This window comes from Budorcas taxicolor, chromosome 2, assembly GCF_023091745.1.
Source record: "Budorcas taxicolor isolate Tak-1 chromosome 2, Takin1.1, whole genome shotgun sequence".
In the NCBI taxonomy this organism is placed as follows: domain Eukaryota; kingdom Metazoa; phylum Chordata; class Mammalia; order Artiodactyla; family Bovidae; genus Budorcas; species Budorcas taxicolor.
In genome coordinates, this window is record NC_068911.1 from 105818670 (window position 1) to 105843471 (window position 24802).

The window sequence follows — 24802 nt, forward strand, 5'->3', positions numbered from 1 at the left end:
CCAAGAAAATATTTGTAAGAATAAATTAATTAAATTTTTTTAAACAGATAAAAACTGCTATCATTGCCTCTTTCCTCACCAGTCCTTTTCCCGTACATCATGACTAAATTTCTCATACATAAGTAACTAAAGAGGAAGGCAAATGACTAAAAAGGCATTTAATCATGTACTGCCTAAAATGAATTGGTCAGCAGCTAACATATAATTCTCTTATTTTGCCAATAAGAAGTAATATATAATAAATATTTTAAGAGGATTGACTTTCTTTGGAGGAAAATATTTCATACTATGATTTGATAAATATATTATTGAATATTGTATACCACCTAAAATAAACCATGTAAAAATTTAATCTTCTGATTTTATTCAAAATACATTGAAGTGTTAATAAGCCAGGAAAATATTACAATTATTTAAAAGATTCAGTATCATCAACCTGTATTGCTACAGCCCAACATAAGATATGTTTCAGGAAAGAAGAACCCTTATCTTTTAGAGAGTCTTTCTGAAATATCTACAAATGAAATAACATGAAATCCTTTTGAAGGATTTCCTTCAAAGTCATAAGGGAGTGGTGAGAATTGTACTTTACCTCTATGGTCTTCTTCCCAAACCCCTTAACTACAGTCTAAACATGAGAAAAATATCAGACAAATCCCAATTGTGGGATATTTTGCAAAATACCTGAGCAGTAATCTTGAAAACTATCAATGTCATCAAAATCAAGAAAACTCTGAGAAAGTGTCATACCCAAGGAAACTAAAGAGATACAAGAAATGTGATATGGTATTCTGGGTGGGATCCTGGAAGAGAAGAACATTAAGTGAAAACCAGTGAAACCTGGAGAAGGGAATGGCAACCCACTCCGGTATTCTTGCCTGGAGAATCCCAGGGACAGGGGAGCTGGGTGGGCTGCCTTCTATGGGGTCGCACAGAGTTGGACACGACTGACGCGACTTAGCCGCAGCAGCAGCAGTGAAATCCAAATGAAGTATGGAGTTTAGTTAATAATACTGTACTGAAATTGGTTCTTTAGTTGTGACAAATGTACTGTGATAACATAAGATGTTAACAATAGGAAGAAACGGACATAGAGTATATGAGAACTCTGTACTATCTTTTGCAAGACTATTTTAAAAGACAATTCCAGGGACTTTTCTGGTGGTCCAGTGGCTAAGAATCTGCCTGCCAATGCAGCGGACATGGGTTAGATTCCTGATCTGGGAAGATCCCACATGCTGGAGGGCGACTAAGCCAGTGAGTCAAAACTGTTGAGCCCAAGCTCTGCAACTAGAGAAAGCCCTCAAGCAGCAAAAAAGACCCAATGCAGCCAAAAATAAAAATAAATAAATAAAAGACAATTCTAAAATAAAATTTTTAAGGGACTTCCCTGGCAGTACAGTGGTGAAGACTCTGCTCTCAACATGGGGGACGCTGGTTCGATCCTTGACTAGGGAACTAAGATCCCGCATGCTGTGCAGCCAAAAATAAATAAATAAAGTAAAAATTTTAAGATAATCATTATGGAGAGGGAAAAGCAGATGGGGTGTATGGTTGGGACAGAATTGGCCACGTGTTAGTGGTTACTGGGGCTATGTAATGGAAGTTCACTATACTTTTCTGTCTATATTTATTTATGATTGAAATTATTATAAGGTTAAAAAATACATATATTGTGTTGCAGGGTCCTCAAAGCCATCCACAGGTTCTATGATTTGCTAGGAGGACTCTTGTTATTCAGCGGCTCAGTCATGACCTACTCTTTGCAACCCCATGGACTGCAGCATGCCAGCCTTCCCTGTCTTTCACTATCTCCCAGAGTTTGCTTAAACTCATGTTCATTGAGTCGATGATGCCATCCAACCATCTAGGACTCAGCATATAATCATACTCACAGCTCTGAATTTCTTTTGTTTATTATAAGCTTTATTTGAGTTAAATATAGAAAACAATATACTTTTATTTGCAATTTAATGATGCAAGTTGTTATGGTAATCTTAGATAGTTTACAGTAATTCTTTTTATATTATATATCATATTATCCTTTTGAACATTATATATATGTAAGGAATAAAGCTAATCATTTATGAATTTTAACAATAATCAGAAAATTTTCTTCCAAAAGAAGTTCCTTAAGTATGATGCTAGGTATAAAGCTCGTAATTGCCAAAATATTTATATTAAGTGTGTGAACCCGCTATTAAATAAAGATAAATATCCTTACAGTGAAAGGACAGAAAATAAAATCAGCAAAGGGAAAAAGCACAGGGGGCAAAGTTCAGACAAAACCAAGCACAAGCTTCCTAGAGTCCTCTCCCTGTGAAGTCATATAGAATGCACTTAATTCCTTCCCAGGATCACACATGTCTACCAGGGAAGCTCAGCTGAAGAAGCCCAGGGCTGTTACTGAAGATTGGTTACATAAGCACCATCTGCCTAGCACATGTCAAGATTCCAGACTCTCAGAAAATATTCAGTATCAACCACATTGTAAAACATTTTAGGCACAGTGAGCCATCCATATGCAGGTCAGGAAGCAAGAGTTAGAACTAGACATGGAACAACAGACTGGTTCCAAATAGGAAAAGGAGTACGTCAAGGCTGTATATTGTCACCCTCCTTATTCAACTTACATGCAGAGTACATCATGAGAAACGCTGGACTGGAAGAAACACAAGCTGGGATCAAGATTGCCGGGAGAAATATCAATAACCTCAGATATGCAGATGACACCACCCTTATGGCAGAAAGTGAAGAGGAACTAAAAAGCCTCTTGATGAAAGTGAAAGAGGAGAGTGAAAAAGTTGGCTTAAAGCTCAACATTCAGAAAACGAAGATCATGGCATCTGGTCCTATCACTTCATGGGAAATAGATGGGGAAACAGTGGAAACAGTGTCAGACTTTATTTTTGGGGGCTCCAAAATCACTGCAGATGGTGACTGCAGCCATGAAATTAAAAGACGCTTACTCCTTGGAAGAAAAGTTATGACCAACCTAGATAGTATATTCAAAAGCAGAGACATTACTTTGCCAACTAAGGTCCGTCTAGTCAAGGCTATGGTTTTTCCTGTGGTCATGTATGGATGTGAGAGTTGGACTGTGAAGGAGGCTGAGCGCCGAAGAATTGATGCGTTTGAACTGTAGTGTTGGAGAAGACTCTTGAGAGTCCCTTGGACTGCAAGGAGATCCAACCAGTCCATTCTGAAGGAAATCAACCCTGGGATTTCTTTGGAAGGAATGATGCTAAAGCTGAAGCTCCAGTACTTTGGCCACCTCATGTGAAGAGTTGACTCATTGGAAAAGACTCTGATGCTGGGAGGGATTGGGTGCAGGAGGAGAAGGGGACAACAGAGGATGAGATGGCTGGATGGCATCACGAACTCGATGGTCGTCAGTCTGAATGAACTCCGGGAGATGGTGATGGACAGGGAGGCCTGGCGTGCTGCGATTCATGGGGTCACAAAGAGTCGGACACGACTGAGACTGAACTGAACTGAGCCATCCATACCATTTAGGTCAAGTGTAATATCAACGTAGGGAAATATTTAGCAGTCAAGTTCCCAAATGCAAGCCAAAGGCCAACCCTGCCAACAAGCCTTTATAAGGATAGTCTCAGGCCTAAACGCACACATACCCGCAAACATATGAACACACAGAGGCATACCACTCTCTGATACAGCACAAGGATGTTTTATAATTCACATTCTCCTCTTCTCACATGCACACACAGAGGCATACCACTCTCTGAAACAGCACAAGGATGTTTTATTAACTCACACCCTCCTCTTCTGTGGAAGGTACCTCCACAATACCCACTTGGAGACCCCATCTCCTATTCTGGTCCACAGATGCATGTCTGAAGGCAGGAGGAAGGACCTGTGAGGTGTGGAGGGCTGAGAAGAACAAGTCCCAAGTTTCTCTGTGGGCATAGCCATAAATAAGCCTGGAACTCTGCACTTTTGTTCTTTGCTTTTTTCCTTCTGTAGGTGGTACTTTAGTTCTGAGAAGTCTACCTGGAGAAAGAGAAGGAAAAGAGAAAAGAAGGCGGCCTTCTGAGAGACAGACAGAATCCCATCAGCAAAATGTTCCTAGATATCTCCTGGATCCATTCTTATGCCGGTGCAGGAGGCTTGGGAATATCATGAAACAGGTGAGTTTAAGGTTCCTAAAGTATATACAAGTGGTGATGTTCTGTGGACAGGCAGATCTGGAGCTGGTGAAGAGCTGAGGGATACAGATCTGCAAGGGTTCCCATCCCCTTCAAATGAGGTAATACACACCATCTGAAATACTACAGTACACAAGCAATGAACTTTTTTGTTAAATCTTGTAAATGTCTTATGAATAGGGCCTTCAACTTATGTGTGTGTGTTAAAAGAATGACTGTAGCTTCTATCATCCTGTTTGGCATTAAAAAAAAAAACAACTTTCCTTTTAATATACTTAGAAACCTCAAAAAATAGGACTAAGCTAAGTTTTTCATAATTTTTGGAGGCCCAGGAAAGATAACTGGTCGGTACTACACCTTCAGAATTCATTAGCACCCAGATCTTGGTGAATTGAAACCAAAGGAATGGAGGGGATAGCCCAAGACAGCTCCTTTAGAAGAAAAGAGGGTTCTAGAACCAGAACATTTAAGGGACTCCCTAAAGAGCCACCTATAAAGGGGGCTAATCAGAAATGGCCAAAGATATAGGAGAAAAAAAGTGAAATGAGGTAGGGGAAAAATGGCCCCCAAGGGGTGGAAAGGAAAGTCAGGAAGACCCAAGTCAAGAGTGCGTTTGACAGAGGAATTAATCAACAGCGTCAAATAATCGCTGATTTTCCCCGGTGAGCACCAATCAGAATAATTATGCCAACTCCTTTCCCCCTGGTAGTGTTTATACATCACTTTTGACTCTTTTTACAGGATTTTAACTGGTGGTTTACAGTTTATGTCCTCCAACTGGACGGCTCCGGGAGTTGATGATGGACAGGGAGGCCTGGCGTGCTGCGGTTCAAGGGGTCGCAGAGTCGGACCCCATTGAGCGACTGAACTGAACTGAATTGGATGGCTCAAGCAGGAGGTCTGAATCTCACTCATTTTCCTCTCTAAAGCCTTATGCCTCCTGCTCAATTAATATCACTGAAACGATCTGAAGAAAATTTGAAAAACCACCCCCCAACCCCACCCCCGAACAAAGACCTTATCTTTTAACCTTCAGCAGCCAAATTTCCCTGGACACGACCAACTGCGCAGGCGCAGGGGCAGACCACCCAGCTTTCTCAGGTCTTTGCATTTGGCGCGAAATCTCCGCTCCGTGGGCGGGGCTAAGAGAGAAACCGCGCTCATTGGACAGGTTTGGCGCGAACCCCGGGGCTCCTGAGCCACGATTGGCTCCGGCCTTCCAGCGAAGGGGCGGGACGGAGGCGGCGCGCGCAGAGCGGCAGCGTCGGAGGAGAAGCAACTGTAGTGTGCGCCAGCTACCCTTCAGCGTTAAGCAGATATGGACCTCGCTGCCGCGGCGGAGCCGGGCGCCGGCAGCCAGCATCTGGAAGTCCGCGACGAGGTGGCCGAGAAGTGCCAGAAACTGTTCCTGGACTTCTTGGAGGAGTAAGTCGGCGGTCGCCCCATAATCGCGGAACTTCCCCTGCCGGCTTCCGGAGTCTGGGGCCGCTTAGGGCCTTGAGCGCGTTTGGGTCCTGAGGGGTCGCGCGCCTCGGAGAGCGGGCCGCGGTGGGGAGCCTGGGCCGGACTGGGCTGGTCTCCAGGGTTAGTGAAATTCATCTGGAGTCCTTCCTCGGGCTCCTGCCGTGTGCGGTGTCCTGGGCCGAACGCTTAGGCCCGTTGTTCAGTCCTCACAGCCCGAAAGGCTGGTGGTCGCGTAGCCCCCGGTTCCCTGTGCGGACGCCGAAGCTGGGTGGGAATGAGTAACTCGCCCAGTTAGGCCGCACGTCTGACTCGTGGAGGGAGGCCGAACTGGCGTGGGAATCCTGGCGGGGGCCTCGTGGGGTCCACCGAGGGCCAGGCTGCCCTGGAGCCTGTGGAGGTGAATGTGCGGGAATGAACCTGGTGCTTGACAGATGCTCGGGCTAGGGACCGCCTGCGTTGCTTACGGCCCTGGACCCACTCCCTCCATCTCTCTCTTCCTTCCCTTCCAACGCCCCAAATCCTTCTTTTCTTTCTTTTTTTTTTTTTCTGTTGCTTTTTTTTTAGGCTCCAGGCATCTCAAACCGCTCCCCCCCCCCCCACTCTGGCTTGCAGCCACTGCCACCAGTTACTTTTCTTAGATCGCGCAGAATATCGCTGCTCTCTCTGAGTCCATACTCTGCTGCTTCCAGGAAGAAGTGGAAGCACTTAGGAATGAGTTAGGAAAAAAATTTTTTTAAGAGCTCAGCTTTTTAATTTGATCATTTCTTGCATTTGAAGTACTCTTCGATGACATCCTTGGCCTGAGACTCTGCAATAGTCCTAAAAAAATTATATACGATTTTACTGATATGTAGAAACTCTAAGTTGTTAGCATTGGTTATACTGAAGCTTTAAAAAATTAGCACGTGTCTTATGAAAATACTTCCATCATTAAAGTTTCTTGTGGCTGTCTTTAGGGACCTTAATGACTTCAGTATCTTTAAGCATAACATGACAGGAAATTCTTTTTTTGTTGTTGTGGTGGTAAAAACTCGTTTTAACCTTTTTTAAACATAGAGTTCACTGATGTTAAGTACATTTGCCTTGTAATATAGCCATCACTACCATCCATCTCCAGAAGCTTTTCTTCTTTCCAAACTGAAACTCTGCACTCACTAAACAATAGTTCACTATTCCCCCCACCCTCCAGCACCTGGCAACCTCCATTCTATTTTCTGTCTGTGAATTGGGCTACTCTAGGTACCTCAGATTTGGCATTATACAATATTTGTCCTTTTGTGACCAGCTTACTTCACTTAGCATAGTGTCTTGGAGGTTTATCCATGTTGTAGCATGTGCCAGAATTTTCTTTTTAAGGGTGAGTGGTACTCATTATGTCTATTCTACCTTTCATTTGTTTATTCATCCATCCATGGACATATGGGATGTTTCCTCACTTACTGTTGATAGTTCTGCTGTCTAAATGAAATTCTGATATACTTAATACCACAGTTTATATTTCCCTACTTTTTATAATGTTATTCTCTGCCTGATAACTATTTGTCCTTCAAAGCCTAGCTAAAGATTCATACCTGTTTGTTAAACCCTATGAACCACCAGCCCCAATCCTTTCTTCCCCTATGTTCCCAGGCTGCCATTTTCCGTTACCAGTAGTGTATCTACTGCCAGCTATTTCATCTGAATGTGAATCCTATGCTCAACCCCACCTAGCCACCATACCACTTTACAAAGGTCCTCAACTATGTTTGATATTAACAAATAATATAGTTACCTTCACTTCCTTGTAGTTTGCCTTGCAGCTAACTGCTGGGCACGGTGAACAAGACAAATAATCCTTGTATTTGTTGAGAAAAAAATGTTAACTCCCTCTCAAAATACCAACATTGATTTGTCATTCCTTATGAAATAAAGTCCAAATTCTTCACAGCTGTCCTTTCTAGTTTCATCTTCCACAACCATTCTGTCATCATCCACAGTCCTCACATACCTTTCCTGACTGTCACATACTTGGAAACCTCTGTAGCCAGTCTATCTATCACTCATTTTTTCCTTTCAGATTTTAAGTCTTCCAGGCCAAATTCCAGTGCCACCTGTTATATTCATCGGTCAAATTTCTTTCACCTGTTTTTTTTTGGCGGAAAGAACACTTAACATGAGATCTACCCTCTTAACAAAATTTTAACTGTACAGTGTATTGTTGTTCAGTAGATTCTGTTAGAACTTACCCATCTTGCTTCACTGAAACTTTTTTAACTTTCATAATTTTTATTTATGTTTTAATTTTAATATTGTGTTAATTTCTGCTATACATCAACATGAATCAGCCATAAGTACACATATGTCCCCTCTCTCTTGAACCTCCCTCTCACCTCCTACCCCATCCCACCCCTCAAGGTTGTCACAGAGCACCAGGTTTGAGCTCCCTGCATCATACAGTAAATTCACCTGTTTTACATATGGTAATATATATGTTTCAGTGTTAACTCTTTCAGTTTGTCCCTCCCTCTCCTTCCCACACTGTGTCCACAAGTTGTTGTCTTTGTGTCTCCCATCGCTGCCCTGCCAATAGATTCATCAGTACCAGCTTTCTAGATTCTGTATATATGCGTTAATAAACAATTTGTTTTTCTGATTTCACTTTGTTTAATAGGCTTTAGGTTCATCCATCTCATTGGTATCGACTCAGATGCATTTCTTTTTATTGACTGAATAATTTTTATTTTTTATTGTCTATAATACCTCCACATTTTCCTTTTCCTCCAACCAACATTCCACTCTTTGATTCTATGAATTTGACCGTTTTCGGGGGGCTTCACCCCATGACTTGTGTGATGTTAATTTCCTGACCAGGAATTGAACCCCGGGCCCACAGCAGTGAAAGCACAGTCCTAACCACTGAACTGCCAGGAAATTCCCAAATTTGACTCTTTTAGATACCTCATATAAGTAGAATCATGCAGTATTTGTCTTTGTGTAATTGGATATTCATTGGAAGGACTGATGTTGAAGCTGAAACTCCAGTACTTTGGCCAACTGATGCAAACAACTATTTGAAAGGACCCTGATGCTGGGAAGGATTGAAGGCAGGAGGAGAAGGGGATGACAGAGGATGAGATGGTTGGATGGCATCACTGACTCAATGGGCATGGGTTTGAGTAAACTCTGGGAGTTGGTGATGGACAGGAAAGCCTGGCGTTCTGCAGTCCATGGGGTTGCAAAGAGACATGACTGAGTGACTGAACTGGACTGGACTGAATTGGTTCGTTTCACATAGCACCATGTCCTCAAGATTCATTCACATTCAGACATTGCAGAATATCCTGTTTTAAGATTGAGTAAACATACCAAGAGAGTAACATGGAAACTTACATTACCATGTGTAAAATAGATAGCCAATGGGAATTTGCTGTATGATTCAGGAAACTCATACCGGGGCTCTGTAACAACCTAGAGGGGCAGGATGGAGAGGGAGATAAAAGGGAGGAGGACACATGTATACCTATGGCTGATTTCAAGTAGATGTTTGGCAGAAACCAACAAAATTCTGTAAAGCAATTATCCTTCAATTTAAAAATAAGTTTTAAAAAAAGATTGAATAAACATTTTGTTTATTCATTTGTCTTAGACATTTAGATGTCTTATCCCTCTCTTTAATAGAAATGTCTCTTATGAGAGTGTCAACCCTAGGAGAAGAGCAACACTGTTATTTCCAACTTACGGTCCCTCTGGCATAGTGCTTTCCAGAGAGATGTTCATAATGTATTAAACAGAACATGCTGTATTTGAAGGAGGAATTTAGTTTTCCTCAAAACTATCTGCATGGTTATGTTAAAAGAATAAAAAGCAAATATGTTAGTATGATACTTGTTAGGAAAAAACACCCCAGCTTTACTTTGTGTGTATGTACATTTTCATTTTCCTGAGGTCTTGAGCCCTGAAGCACCTCGTTTCCGTGTATTTATTGATATTCTTGTACTTAAATGAGCAATTAATCTGTCAGTTTTCCCTTTAGAAATTAAATCTTTGGATTATAACCTGAGTTTTTTTATTTAATATTTTCTAATCAACAAATGCTATCTGTTGTTTTATTGTTGTTATGTACAATTAAGATTGGGAAATCTTAGATCAAGAAATTCAGGTTTGGGACTTCCCTGGTGGTCCAGTGGTTAAGAATCCACCTTGCAATGCAAGGGATGTGGGTTTGATCCCTGGTCAGGGAACTAAGATCCCACATACCATGGAACTAAGCCTGCGAGCCTCAACTACTGAGCCAGCTGGCACACCACAACTAGAGAGTATGCGCTGCAATGAAAGGTCCCAAACAACATAGTGAAGATCCCACATGCCACAACTAAGACCCGATGCAGCTAAATCAGTAAATATTGGGGGTGTTCAGATTTAAATCTGAAGACCTAGTTTTTTATGTTCCCAACTTTGTACAAAAGATTTCATAGGCATTCTCTCATTTAATCTTCACAGTTAACCTTACAGGATCATGTTCTAATCTTTTTCATTATTATTATATTCAAAAAGAAGAGGGATATGTTTAGAGAAGATAGGTAACTAGCCTTAAGGTATACGACTACTAAAATGGGCCTCTCTGGCCCTAAAGCTGATGATCTTTAACCAGTACACTGAATTATCAGGCATTCAGATTCTTCTTTTTACTGCCTAATTTCAGTTTAATCTGATTTGTATGTATCTGCAGGTTCCAGAACAGCGATGGAGAAATTAAGTACTTGCAGTTAGCTGAGGAGTTAATTCGTCCTGAGAGAAACACGTTGGTTGTGAGTTTTGTGGACCTGGAGCAATTTAACCAGCAACTTTCTACCACCATTCAAGAGGAGTTCTATAGGTATGGTATATTAATCTTTAAGTAGACATGGAACCTGGGAAGCCAGCTCTTATTGGAATGGAATTGTTAATTTGTGAGGATAAAGGGAGGGCAGATGTCACAGAAGCCCTTTTTTACAGCCAGTGGTTATTTTAATGCTGCTCTGAACTAATTTAGGCCTTTGTGGGGCTGACTATTTTTCACGTGCAGATATTGAAAATCTCTGCTTTCTATTGACAGTTTTTCAAGTGTTAAGAGAATTGTTTACTTTGTGTCAGGCATTCAGTGCTATTGCTCTGTCATTCATTTAATCCATTCCCATCCTGTATTAAATAAAATCCCTTGAAACATTTTAAAAGCTGAATGATATTTTGGGGGCAGAAGCTAGACATTAGGCTTTTAATTTGCTTTTGATTGCTATGTAAATCAAGAAACCTCTTTCTACACAAAATTCTGTCTGCATTTGGATTAAATAAATGTGACAATCTGTATAAATAAAATCAGGTTAAAATAAACCCTGTGGACAGTTATGAAGGAGAAATGAAGACCCAGGAATAAGGAGTCACAGTCCTGTTTTTTCACCTGGTGGACTGGGGGATGGATATGTCTCAGTGTTTCCAGTCTTATCTGACTATCAAGAATGACTAGAAGGATAAGCAGCAGAGTTTATTGTGAAAGTATGTAGTAGGAAAAGTTGTCCTGACAAGTGAGAGGGAGGTAGAAAGTTGGGCTGATGGGAGAAACACTGTGTCCATACTCCATGCACAGACTGTGCCGCATAGTTCTGTCTCCTGAGAGTAGCTGATCTTTCAGAGGACTTCCAGATCCTACTGCTTAAACCAAGCCACTGCAGCTGTTTAAAACTTAAATCAAGGGAACGTGCACACACCCACCTAACCAACCAGGTGAAACGTTTCTGCCAACTTGTTCTCACATCAGTACACAGATTCCTTACCTACCCTTATCCATTTCCTGTCAGTCAAGAATTACAACCTGGAAGAATATACTAGGCCTTGACACCAAATGGGAAGGGTCCTGCATAGTTAGATTCTAAAGCTTGGTTGTAATCAGGTGAAATTCCTTAGTTTCAGCTATTGGGAAGCATGAAAAGGAAAAGAGGGCTTGGTAAGCCTCTTAAAGTTGGTTTTCTTTTTGTTTGCTTTTCAGAGTTTATCCTTACCTATGTCGAGCCTTGAAAACTTTTGTCAAAGACCGTAAAGAGATCCCTCTTGCCAAGGATTTTTATGTTGCATTTCAAGACCTACCTACCAGACACAAGTAAGAAACTCTTTGAAAGGAAAAAGAATTCATTGAATAGTACACCTATCACTTGTCAGAAAGCTCAGAAGGTTGTAGTCTTACATCTGTAAAGAGTTACACCCAGTTATCCAGAACATTTAGTTGCAGGAAAATCTATATTTCCAAGGATTATAATACTTTAGGACACCTTTTAAGGGATGTTTAGATGAAAGCTTAGTTTAGAGAGAAAATATGAAAATTGAGAGCAGTCACAAATTAATGAATTGTCAAGAGCTTAAATAGCATAACTTTTAAACTGTTTTCCTCTTTAGCAATTATTTAAAGAATAAATTTATTGGAGGAAACTCAAGTGCTATTTTGAAAACTTCTAACTACTAAAATTACCTATAAAGTTACCAAGTTATTTAATATAAGATGAGTTTCTGAAATAAAGTGTTTTCTAAACCTTCAAGTTCAAACAAACAAGTTTTCCCCCATGACAACTGTACTATGAAAATACTTATTTAGAAATGTAGGTCAGCAGAAAATATTTTTGTGTGTGTGCTAGTCACACCGTCATGTCCAACTCTTTGCGATGTCATGGACTATGGCCTACCAGGCTCCTCTGTCCGTGAGCTTTTTCCCAGCAAAAATACTGGAGCGGGTTGCCATTTCCCTCCTCCGAAGGATCTTCCCAATCCAGAAATCAAACACACATCTCCTTCATTGACTGCATACAGTCTTTACCACTGCGCCATTTCGGAAGCCCCTGTTTTGTAATTGTAATTGCATTTCTTTCATGTCCTTTGCTTAGGTGTTTTGTTTGTTTTCATTTATGTATTTTGTTGTGGATGCATGTACATTATACTTCAGGAATGGGCATGTTGACTAAATCACTTTCAGGAGAGTCTAAAGAATACCTTGTCTCTTATTTTAAGCATAAATTATCTTTGAATATCCTCTCCTTAAAAGTGAAAATTTTTAGTTTGGACATGAACATTTACTAATGCAGTATCTTTCCTTAAACAGAATTCGAGAGCTCACCTCATCCAGAATTGGTTTGCTTACTCGCATCAGTGGGCAGGTGGTACGGACTCACCCAGTTCACCCAGAGCTTGTGAGCGGAACTTTCCTGTGCCTGGACTGTCAGACAGTGATCAAGGATGTGGAACAGCAGTTCAAATACACACAGCCAAACATCTGTCGAAATCCAGTTTGTGCCAACAGACGGAGATTCCTGCTGGATACGAATAAATCAAGATTTGTTGATTTTCAAAAGGTATGTATTCTGTTTAGATCAGATTCAGCCTGTGCTAATAATTCACTTCTAGGCACTTGTAATTATTATAAGCTTAACTTAGGCAATGTTGTAATTGCTTAAAGATCCATGACTTACATAAAAACTGACTACAAATTTAAGCTAAAAATTTGTCAGGCAAATTTCAATTATCAGTGTATAAATGTGTTCTAACTTTTAATAACTTGGATTGGAAGCTCCTTCAGACAAATAAAACATATTTGTCAAAGAATAAACAGTAGTTAGTTATCACTGTAAGTTAGAGTTATGGAAACTTTGAAGAAGTAGAAAGATTTGGAGATGGTGGTTAAGAAGGAGGAAGGCATAAGTAAAAGGACAGGTGAAAATGGACATGCTTGTCAACAGCTATGGGGATTATCATGATTAAAGTAGAGGAACCAAACTGGAGATCGTCTGAGAGATGATTTGATGTGCGGCATGGAAGTGCTTGGGTCCTCAAATTGAGAAGTTTGGACTTGTTTTGAAAAGCAAGAGGAATACGTTTTCAGAGGACGTGATTTTTTCTTCCTATCAGGAAGATTAATGGGACGACAGTGGTAGTATTTAACAAAGAGACTAACAGGCAGTTGTGGTTACCTGGGCAAGAGATAGATGGTAGCAGTTGAGAATGAAGGGGCTAAGTCTCTTCAGGACTGAGTAACTCTGGAATATGCAAGGAGGAAAGAAAAGTTGCAGCAGCTCAAGCACTAAGAGAATGAGAACCAGACTAAAATAAATAATATTAAATTCAACTTTTAGTCTTTACTTAGTTTTCTTGTATTATTTCGATACTTGGTTAGTAAGAAGCCTGTACTCTACCCATAACTTTGGGAAAGAGATGCTTTGTATCTGATAAAGAACTTGATACAAAAACCAAATATCAAACGATGAATTTAGGTTGGCAGGGGGGAAACAGCTGTAATAAAGGACATGCTTGACAATTGGGGAAATACGAAAGTAGACTGGATAATAGAAGGCATGGAATTAAATACTTAAATCCTTGATGTGATTCATGGCATTGTGGCTACATAGGAGATTGTCTTCACTCTTAGTAAATGAGTGCTTTAATATTTAAGGGTAAAATATCTTGATTTTTACAACTTCTTTCAAATAATTTAGTAAAAATATGTGTATCTTAAGTAATGTTAACAGTTGCATTGAGCTGAAGGGTATACTAGATGTGAAAATTTTCATAAAATTTCCCTGACAATTTAGAGGAGAATGGGACCCAAAACACATAATTAAAGTAAATTTCAACAAAGAGAACAAAATATGTATTGTTTAATGAGATAACATATTCAGAAGTAGAGACATTACTTTGCCGACTAAGGTCTGTCTAGTCAAGGCTATGGTTTTTCCAGTAGTCATGTATGGATGTGAGAGTTGGACTGTGAAGAAAGCTGAGCGCCGAAGAATTGATGCTTTTGAACTGTGGTGTTGGAGAAGACTCTTGAGAGTCCCTTGGACTGCAAGGAGATCCAGCCAGTCCATTCTGAAGGAGATCAGTCCTTGGTGTTTATTAGAAGGACTGATGTTCAAGCTGAAACTCCAGTACTTTGGCCACCTCATGCGAAGAGTTGACTCAATGGAAAAGACTCTGATGCTGGGAGGGATTGGGGGCAGGAGGAGAAGGGGACGACAGAGGATGAGATGGCTGGATGGCATCACTGACTCGATGAACGTGAATCTGAGTAAACTCCGGGAGTTGGTGATGGACAGGGAGGCCTGGCGTGCTGCGATTCATGGGGTTGCAAGGAGTTGGACACGACTGAGCAACTGAACTGAACTGAATGAGAATAAAAGTGAAGTTGCAGTTTTTAAGTAGATGTAATCTCTTACCAAATTGAAAAGAATTTTTTAAGATGAATGTTGGCACATGTCAAAAGTCTGCCAACTGGTAAGATAATTTAGGATATATCAATGTTTGTGCATTTAATTTAGATCACATGGCACTTGAAAGAGATCTCTTCTCATCCTTGGCCACTTATTTGTCTCTGTTATAGGTTCGTATTCAAGAGACTCAAGCTGAGCTTCCTCGAGGGAGTATCCCCCGCAGTTTAGAAGTGATCTTGAGGGCTGAAGCTGTGGAGTCAGCTCAAGCTGGTGACAAATGTGACTTTACAGGGACGCTGATTGTTGTGCCTGACGTGTCTAAGCTTAGCACACCAGGTCAGTAATCTGTGGCTCAGGTTTAACAAATTCTCAGTTATTGCAGAACACCTAGCTTCTTGCCTCTTCCTTGTCTTATTTTTGGCTACCAATCAGAGTGAACAAGGAACTATAATGATAACAAAGACTAACTGGTTTTGCTACAGAAGGTACCCTTCTGAAAATTCCAAAGCCTAAATGAAATTTTAGATTTTTTTGGTTTTATTTATCTGAGCAGTTCTGACTATCAGTACCTTCAGTATCTAGCTATGAAACAACCTGTCATTCAATGTTTCAGGAGCACGCGCAGAAACTGATTCCCGAGTCAGTGGTGTTGATGGATATGAGACAGAAGGTGTTCGAGGTCTCCGAGCCCTTGGTGTTAGAGACCTTTCATACAGGCTAGTCTTTCTTGCCTGCTGTGTTGCACCAACCAACCCAAGGGTGAGTGTCTTAGTAGAATGGCAAAGCTTAAGAAAGACATTACCTGAGGCTGCCGCAAATTCAGTGTTAAAGACAAAGGTTTGGGTTGAGATTTGCTCTTTAGCTCTAAAACCAGACTTTCTCATGCCTTGTTTTCCTGACCTTAAGGAGAAGTCTTATTTTTATGTGTTCAAGTTCAGTGCTATAAGCGTATTGGTGCTATTATTAATGGTGGTTTTTCTGGAGGTGGGGGTGGTCTTGTTTGTGTTTTAATTGTTATAGTTCCTCTGTCACACTCCTTGAGAAAGTACAAATAGAAAAATTTCGTAATCTGGGCAATAGCTTATAAATTACTCTTTCTGAGAGTGATTGACTCCCTGGTATTGTAGTGGTTGAGAACTTAATTTTGTTTGCAAGATGGGAAAGCAGTGAGAAAAAGTTTGGAAAATAGTCCAGTGTTGGGAAATGAGGCGTGAACATAATATTCTGTTCATTCTCATCTTCATAACAATGATTACCATTTTATTATGGCTCATCTCTTGAGCATCTGGATTCATTTAGATAGCAATGCAGAATAATGGTGATAGTTTTTTTTGTTATTTATAGATCACTGGACAGATGACAAGGTCTTTGGTATTTTGGCTAACTTAGGGCTTTCTGGTTAGAAGATTTTTTTTAAAAAGACCTTTACAGGCAACAGATTTTGACCTCCCAGGATGTATTTTGTTTGTGGTGATGTTTCTTCTCTTTCACATTTTTTTGACTTATTTCTATACTACTATTTTTTTCCTTTCTTCTCCCCCTCAGTTTGGAGGAAAAGAGCTCCGAGATGAGGAACAGACAGCTGAGAGCATTAAGAACCAAATGACTGTGAAGGAGTGGGAGAAAGTGTTTGAAATGAGTCAAGATAAAAATCTGTACCACAATCTTTGTACAAGCCTGTTCCCTACTATACATGGTAAGAAGTCTATCTGTGAAATAAGCTTGAAGTCAAAGTAATGTTTGTAAAACAGCAACATGTGACTTCTTAAAATACACAAATCAGATGTTAAAAGGTTTTTAGTGGGTTTAGAAGGGGTTTTTATAAAAGGACAGATATTACATGATTCCAGTTGAGATGAGATACTTAAAATAGGTAAATTCATAGAGAAAGTAGAAAAAGATTACCTGTTGAGAGAAATAGGGAATTGTTTATGGATAGAATTTGTTTGGTGTTATGAAAAGTCCTAGAAGTGAATGGGTGATGGTTGTAAAAGATAGTGAATGAATGTACTTAAACCCCTTCTGAACCCCTTAAAAATGGTTGCAGTGGTTAATTTTATGTTGTGTGTATTTTGCCAGTTTTCTTTTGAAAAAAGAAAAAATCATTTAGTCTTTTTCTGGCTTTAGGACAGAACTGCACTTAAGTATATTCTTAATATGCCAGATTAACATCCTGATCTCTTTTTCTTGTTAGTTTTCGCAATGGGAAGAGATTTCATATTTTTTTTGATTATATGTACTGTGCCTAAGCCTGGCATGCTGCAGTTCGTGGGGTCACAAAGAATTAGATACAGCTTAGCGACTGAACAACTGTGCCTATACCTTGTGGTTTCTGTTTTCACACTTTCTTAGCTCTTGGTTGCTAGCTGCTCACTGTCATTAAATCCCTTGCACACTGAAGGATATGACTAACTTTTCAGATCTCATGCTTTGTTTTTTTTCCATCCCTCCATATTCAGTTGAAGTAAAGGCAAGAGTTCATAAGATTATGGTTATTTGTCTTAGGTATGTATTTTTAATCATTGAAAATTAACCTTTTTTTCTGCTTAAATATTTGGTCAGTGAAATTGAACTGAAATCCTTAATATTAATAATCCTTTGTGGGTTTTAGAGTATCCTCCCTTAGAATGCTGCTGCTGCTAAGTCACATCAGTCGTGTCCGACTCTGTGTGATCCCATAGACGGCAGCCCACCAGGCTCCCCAGTCCCTGGGATTCTCCAGGCAAGAACACTGGAGTGGGTTGCCATTTCCTTTTCCAGTGCAGGAAAGTGAAAAGTGAAAGTGAAGTTGCTCAGTCGTGTCTGACTCTTCACGAACCCATGGACTGTAGCCTACCAGGCTCCTCCATCCATGGGATTTCCCAGGCAAGAGTACTGGAGTGGGTTTGCCATTGCCTTCTCCTCCCTTAGAATGAGTAGGTATCAAATTTTTATACTGTTCCATTCCCCCACCATAAATTAATCTATTGCTACATAACAAATTATCCCAAACTTAATGGCTTAAAACAACAAGCAATATTTCATACTGTCTGTAGATCAGGAATTTGAGGGAAACTTAGCTGTGTGGTCTTGGTCAGTCTTTGTAGATTTTGTAGCCAAGGTGTCAACTAGGGCTGTAGTCATCTGAAGGCTTGACTTGAGCTAGAGGATCCACTTACAAGGATGCACTCAATGCTTATCTGTCAGTGCTTGTTGTTAGCTGGAAGCCTCAGTTCCTTACCATATGAGTCTTTTCACTGGACTGTTTCAGTGTCCTCATAGCACAACAGCTGGCTTCCTTCAGAGCATGCAGTCCAGGAGAGCAGAGCCAGGAGGAAGCAAAATGCTTCTCGAGACCTAGTGCTAGAAGTTTTACACCTTCTCTTCCACCATATGCTATTTGTGGGAACCAAGTTACTAAGCCCAGCCACACTGAAGGAGAGGAAAATTAAGCTGTCATCTAGAAATGAGGATTATCAAAGAATTTGTGGGTTATTTTAAACTACCACACCTCCAACGCATTTGTTTCATACAGGTTATAAGTCAGAGAAATTTTGTTGTGGGAATGGATTTTAAATTTTCTGCTTCTAAGGGGTGCTTTGTGTACCTGTGCCAGCATTTCGTTGATGGCATTCACAGAAGCTCATGATAATGAAGACAGAAGAATGTTTCTTCCAATATCAAATTTCTAAAATTTGGTGTTGTCTTTTTTTTTCTCAATTGTTCATTTCCTTCTTGTATTTAAAAACCGTTTTTAGAAGCAGCTGTAGATCACATTCAGCATCTTGCCTAATCCGTATCAGTTCAATTAGCTTGTATTGTATTTGTATTTAGCTTTGGGTCACTATTCCTGATACAAAAGAGGTAAGTCATGGATCATTTCCTGAAACTCTTGATAGAACTATATAACCTGCAGTTGGAAAGAACTAGCGAATATGGTAGGCTGTAGTGGACATAGTTTATTTATGGGGAGAGATATTTGAGGACCGTGACATAGGGAAAGACTTTGTATAGGAAGCAGGACTTATAGACAAGGAAAGACTCTTAGAATGGTGAGCATCAGCATCTGTTTCAGGTGAAGGTATTAGTATAGTGATTAGGTGACTGTAGATTCATAGGATGAGAACCAAGGTCAAGATGAGAAACCAGAAAGATATTTTAACTTTGGTCTTAGCTTTGCTTCAGCTGCCTCTGCTCTTTTGGTTGGTAAACATGCCTTTGTAGTGTCCTGTGAAATTGTTTAAACTCGTGTTGAAAAACACTTTGGGTTTTTATTTCAGGTAATGATGAAGTAAAACGGGGTGTCTTGCTGATGCTCTTTGGTGGTGTCCCAAAGACAACAGGGGAAGGGACCTCTCTTCGAGGGGATATAAATGTTTGCATTGTTGGTGACCCAAGTACAGCTAAGAGCCAGTTTCTCAAGTAAGTGCCTAAGGTAGTACAACAAAGAAAACAATATGCATAGTTTCAGGCTTTCAAAAACTCTCTTAGGTTAAAGTACACCTTAGTTTGCTAAGGAGAATGTAACAGCATTTTACAGATTTTGGAATAGGTAAAAATTGTAGTTACAATCCCACATAGAATTCTTTTAATCTTTGTATAAAACTCTTTGAATGTATGAATATATGTATATCTCCATGGTTATAAGTCACAGCATGCATATTTTTAATTTTAATTAATACCTTAAATACTTCTTGATGTTTCTCTATTTTCACAATTGTTTTTTGTTGGCATATTATAGCTTAAAAGATAATTCCCCTACCCTGATATTAGACAATTTAACAGAGTAACTTATTTTAATGATCAAATACAGTGAACATCATAATGTATGTAAGTTTTTATTTTATTATTTTCCTTTGGGTAAATTCCTAGGCATAGGATTGCTGAGATTAAGAAAACAAATGTCTTCACGGTTCTTATATAGGACACAGTTTCCAAAAACTGTGTGATAAAGATGAGGCATTTTGTGCTGAACTTACCAATATGAATTTAGCAGTTTCTGCTCATTTTTAAAAGGTGTAAGTACTTGCTTACTTTCAGACTTAAGAAACTTAAGGGTTAAGATAATGGCAACCAGTTTTTGAGCACCTCTTGTGTTCTTGGTGCTGTGTGTGTCTGTATATGTGTTTAGTCATATCCTACCAACATTCAGACAGGCATATAATATTGTCTTTTTTTTCAGGGAGGCAAACAAAACTCTAAGTCTCAGTAAATTGTCTAATTCCTTAGAGCTAACAGGTGGCTCTAAGCCAAGAATATTAAAATTCAGCCTTTGATTGCAAAGCAATCATACTTCATACTGTATCAAGCTGCCTTTCCTTTATTTGGGAAATTTTTAACATGGCAGTGTTCTAGAACGTAAAATTTTTAGCTGGAGTTTCATAATTAAATATTATTTCCTTCAAGTATATCATGGACTGAGTTCTAGGTTTGAAGATAATAGTCCTGTGTTAAATGAATTCTCTTTATTTTTCTTCATTTCTGTTGCTCCTACCTCCCATCTCCCTATCACCACCACAAAAGATGTACTACAGTGTTGCCTCTGAGCAGTAGTGTACTGTACCTGATTATATTCACTTTTTAACAATGTTAAGTCTTTTGATCCATGAACATGGGTTCTCGTTCCATTTATTTAGGTCATCTTTAATTTCAGTAATGCTTTGTGGTTTTCAGTGTATGTGCTTGTGCTTCTTTTATTAAATTTATTCCTAAGTATTTTATTCTTTATGATGCTAATATAAATGGAACTGTTTTCTTTGATTCATTTTTGGATTGTTGCAAGTGTTTAGAAATACAACTATTGAACTTTTATCTTGCAACATGCACAAACTGATTTATTCTAACTGTTTTAGTGGACTTACTAGTTGTGTTTTAGTGGACTTAGTAGTTGTGTTTTAGTGGATCTAACTTGTCTGCAAGATCATGTCAGATGCAGATAGTGATAGTTCTTCTTTCAAATCTGGGTGCCTTTTTCTTTTTCTTGCCTAATTGCCCTGGCTGAATCTTTCAGTGTAATGTTGAATAGAAGTGGCAGGCATAGACCCTAAGTCTTATTCCTGTTCTTAAGGGAAAAGCATTCAGTCTTTTACTAGTAAGTATGATGTTAGCCGTGGGTTTTCATAGATGCCCTTTAGCAGGTTGAGGGAAAGCCTCTTCTAATTAGTTGAGTTTTTATCATGAAAGGGTATTAGCTTTTTTCACATTTTTTTACATCTATTTTAATGCTTCTTATCTTTTTTAATATGGCATATTATTGTTTCTTAGTTATTAAGCCAACCTTCCCTTTTTCGGAATAAATTTCACATCTATTTTTGTTGTTGTTTGTTTTTTGTTTGTTTTCATTTTTTAAATGCAAGGTCTTCTAATAGGTTACCGGTACCAAACTATTAATTGATGTTTTTGTTGTGTATGAATTTCATCTTCCTTTGACAGGAATGGATTTAGCCTATTCAGAAGACGAAAAGAGAAAAGACTTTCTATTTGATCTGTAGCATATATCTTTATTAACTGCGTTTTCTTAATGCCTTTTCCAAATGTTCTCTTAAATTCTTACTTGATGTAAACTGTATCAAGCTGATAATCCTGAAAAGGATGCTTTATAATCATATATTAATGAATATGATAACCTTGAACAGGCACGTAGAGGAATTCAGTCCCAGAGCTGTCTACACCAGTGGCAAAGCGTCCAGTGCTGCTGGCTTAACAGCTGCGGTTGTGAGAGATGAAGAATCTCATGAGTTTGTTATTGAGGCTGGAGCCTTGATGCTGGCTGATAATGTAAGAACATTTTACCTGGTTAGATAGAAAGAAATCAGAATATCCCCTACCCTATCAATAAAGACCTATAAGTTCCTATTAAGGTGTTCTTTTTCAAGAAAAAATAAAATACTTTTAGTAAATAATTTATGGTTTTATTAATCTAGAAATGGGCATTATCATCATTAGTCAATACTTTCTAAACTTCTGTAGAATATATTGCCTGCCCTGAGCTTGTTGTTTGCTATGACTAGTATGTCTCAGCACTTTTTCCTTTCTAGATTGTGATACATCTATGAGTATATCTATTGCATTTTGCATGTGTTTGTCATCGATCTATTTTTAGATCTGTGAAGGCATGTAAATTGTAGCTATAGATACAGACATTATGTTCCAACTTCATCCTTCACTTTGAGCCTAAAATCAACACTGAAGTGATCAAGAATGTTTTGACCCTGAGATTTACACAACATTTTGATGTTGAATAGAAGTGCAATAAGTATCTGCCTGTTTTTAGTTTTGCCCTTAGTTTAAAGGGCAAACTAGAGTTTAAAATGAGTTGAAAGTTGTATGGTTCCCTTGGGGATTATGTACTGTCTTACTCTAGTAGAGGGAATTGGGATTGCTTACTTACCTTAGTAGTTTAAAGTCACTATGGTAGCAAACTTTGAGTTTCCTTGCCATTTTGACATCTGAAAGGAAGTTTCTTATGCCAGGCTTATTTGATTACAGGGTGTATGTTGTATTGATGAATTTGATAAGATGGATGTGCGGGATCAAGTTGCTATTCATGAAGCTATGGAACAGCAAACCATCTCTATCACCAAAGCAGGAGTGAAGGTATGTGTGTCCACTTCTGTTCCACTGCATCATGCCTTAGCCTTGTAGACTAGTGTAGCTCTGGAGATGATCACTTGGATAAAATGCATTACTTCAACATGAAATGCTGTTTATTGAAATGGAAAACACAGCCCTGAGGCTTATTAATCCAAATTACAGGTGTTGGGGGCATAGCTCAGGGGTAGAGCACTTGACTACAAATTACAGGTGCTGTTAAAGGTGCTATGAAAATTAATTTGTTATGAAACAAAGTAAGAGGAAGTACTGGTGAAATTTTTAGCTCTTTCAAAATTTCCACAAAGCTTCTCTGTAGTCTTTGCTAAAATGTGCTTCCAGTTGTAACAGAAATAAAGTTGACAAATCATTTAAATGGAAATAATAAGTACAATATTATGATTAGCATTAGAAATAAAGCTTTAAAAATAAAAGTAATACATTCAAATAGTTAAGAAAAATGTAACAGGTAAATATAAATAAAAAGAGAAATCTCCTCCTTCCAGCACCAGTAGATACTCAGAAGTGTCTGCTGAGTTTATGTCACTTTTAGGAATACTTTATCATAAATAACCATAATGCACATAAAGTTTTACTCCTTGCTCATTTAACTTTATAATTTTATTTTGGTAATCTTTCTATACCAGTATATATTAGATCCACTTTGGTTTTTTATTACTCCATGATTTTCACTTGTATATACCCCAGTTTGACTCATTAGGCTCCTATAAAAAAGAATGATGTTTAGGTCATTTCCAGCCTTCTTTATTACAAACAACATTGTAAGCATTGTACGTCTCTTCCTATATCTAGCTGCAAAATGAATTCTTAGTAAGAAATTGCTGACTTAAAGGGCATACACATCATACCAGCAACATCGTATGGGGATATCTGTTGCTATATCAGACTTTTATTTCGATGATTCAATAGGTGAAAGATGATATCTTATTATTTTGGTTTTCGTTAATTATGAATGATGTTGAGGTTTCTCGTATGCCATTCCATTTGTCTTTAAACCTGTCATGATTTTTTTCCTTTTGTGGTCAGGCTACTCTGAATGCCAGGACATCCATTTTGGCAGCAGCAAACCCCATCAGTGGACACTACGACAGATCAAAATCATTGAAACAGAATATAAATTTGTCAGCTCCTATCATGTCCCGATTTGATCTCTTCTTTATACTTGTGGATGAATGTAATGAGGTAACTACATGAGCCGTCCCTTTGAGCTTCCTTTATTATTTCCAGTTTGAGTAATTGATCGAGACAAGCCTGGAAGATGTACTCGTGAAGAATTGGTGCACGTGTTGGCACTGACCTTTCATATCTCTGAGTGGTACAGGATTAGATAGGTTTATTAAGCAACTCGGAATCACTTTAATTGATGGTTCTGTTTTATTGTGTTAAGGAATATCAAGCTTTTTGTTTTTGTTGCTGCTTTTTAATTCTAAAAAAAGAAAACACAGTTCTCAACCATACCGTTTAAGATTTTTATTAGACTTTTTTTTTCATTAAGGTTGAAAAGAATTTGGATACCAAACAACTTTCCTTTTTTTCCGCAAATTAGGAGTCATTTGTCTCCCTATATCTGCTTTTCAAATTTTTGCATGTGTCACATTTTTTTCTAATTATGTAGCAGTTTTAAGACTGAATGTAAAATTGTGGATTTACTTACATTCTAACATGTTAGTATTAGAGTTGAAAGAAAGTGAAAGTCACTCAGTCGTGTCCAGCTCTTTGCGACCCATGGACTATATACAGTCCATGGAATTCTCTAGGCCAGAATACTGGAGTGAGTAGCTTTTCCCTTCTCCAGGGGATCTTCCCAACCCAGGAATTGAACTCAGGTCTCCTGCATTGCAGGTGAATTCTTTACCAGCTGAGCCACAAGGGAAGCCCAGTATTAGAGTTACTTAGACTTAAATATTTAACAACATTGCATATCTCAGATGTATGCAGAACTGCAAAATGACCTTAGAAGGTAATATTGTACTGTACTTGTAATTACTGAGCATGGCGAGCCTACATTACATTAGGCAAAATACATAACTCTTACTTAAAGTTTTAAATTTATCTAAATAAAATTTGCCTTCCATTAATGTGACTATCAGAGGGTTTTCATGTCTTATCTTTGGGTTTAGTTCTTTTCCTTCACAAATCTATATAAAATGTTTAACCCAGTCCCCACTCCCCATTGTTGGGCATTGACTGATTTTCATATATTTATGTCTCTACATAATTTATTTATTTTTAACTTTTTAATTAGAAATAATTTCAAACTTACAGAAAAGTTGTGGGAAATACAGTAATGCGTATAGTACCCATATACCCTTTGTTCAGTTCACATAAGTTTTTGCCCTATTTGCTTTACCATTTGCTCTGTGTATCTCTACGTTT

At 38.8% G+C, this 24802-nt stretch overlaps 1 protein-coding gene across 1 annotated transcript in view; it reads left to right on the forward strand.

Annotated features, from left to right (window-relative positions):
* Positions 1 to 5459: 5459 nt before the first annotated feature.
* MCM6 (minichromosome maintenance complex component 6) overlaps positions 5460 to 24802 on the forward strand; it is a 35113-nt gene continuing 15770 nt past the window's right edge. The window contains exons 1-11 of the mRNA XM_052664351.1: positions 5460 to 5594; positions 10342 to 10488; positions 11635 to 11745; positions 12736 to 12985; positions 15007 to 15172; positions 15450 to 15595; positions 16382 to 16532; positions 19096 to 19237; positions 21451 to 21592; positions 22304 to 22411; positions 23453 to 23608. Of these exons, the coding sequence (XP_052520311.1) occupies positions 5488 to 5594; positions 10342 to 10488; positions 11635 to 11745; positions 12736 to 12985; positions 15007 to 15172; positions 15450 to 15595; positions 16382 to 16532; positions 19096 to 19237; positions 21451 to 21592; positions 22304 to 22411; positions 23453 to 23608 (1626 nt within the window). The 5' untranslated portion in view covers positions 5460 to 5487. The remainder of the gene's footprint in view (positions 5595 to 10341; positions 10489 to 11634; positions 11746 to 12735; positions 12986 to 15006; positions 15173 to 15449; positions 15596 to 16381; positions 16533 to 19095; positions 19238 to 21450; positions 21593 to 22303; positions 22412 to 23452; positions 23609 to 24802) is intronic.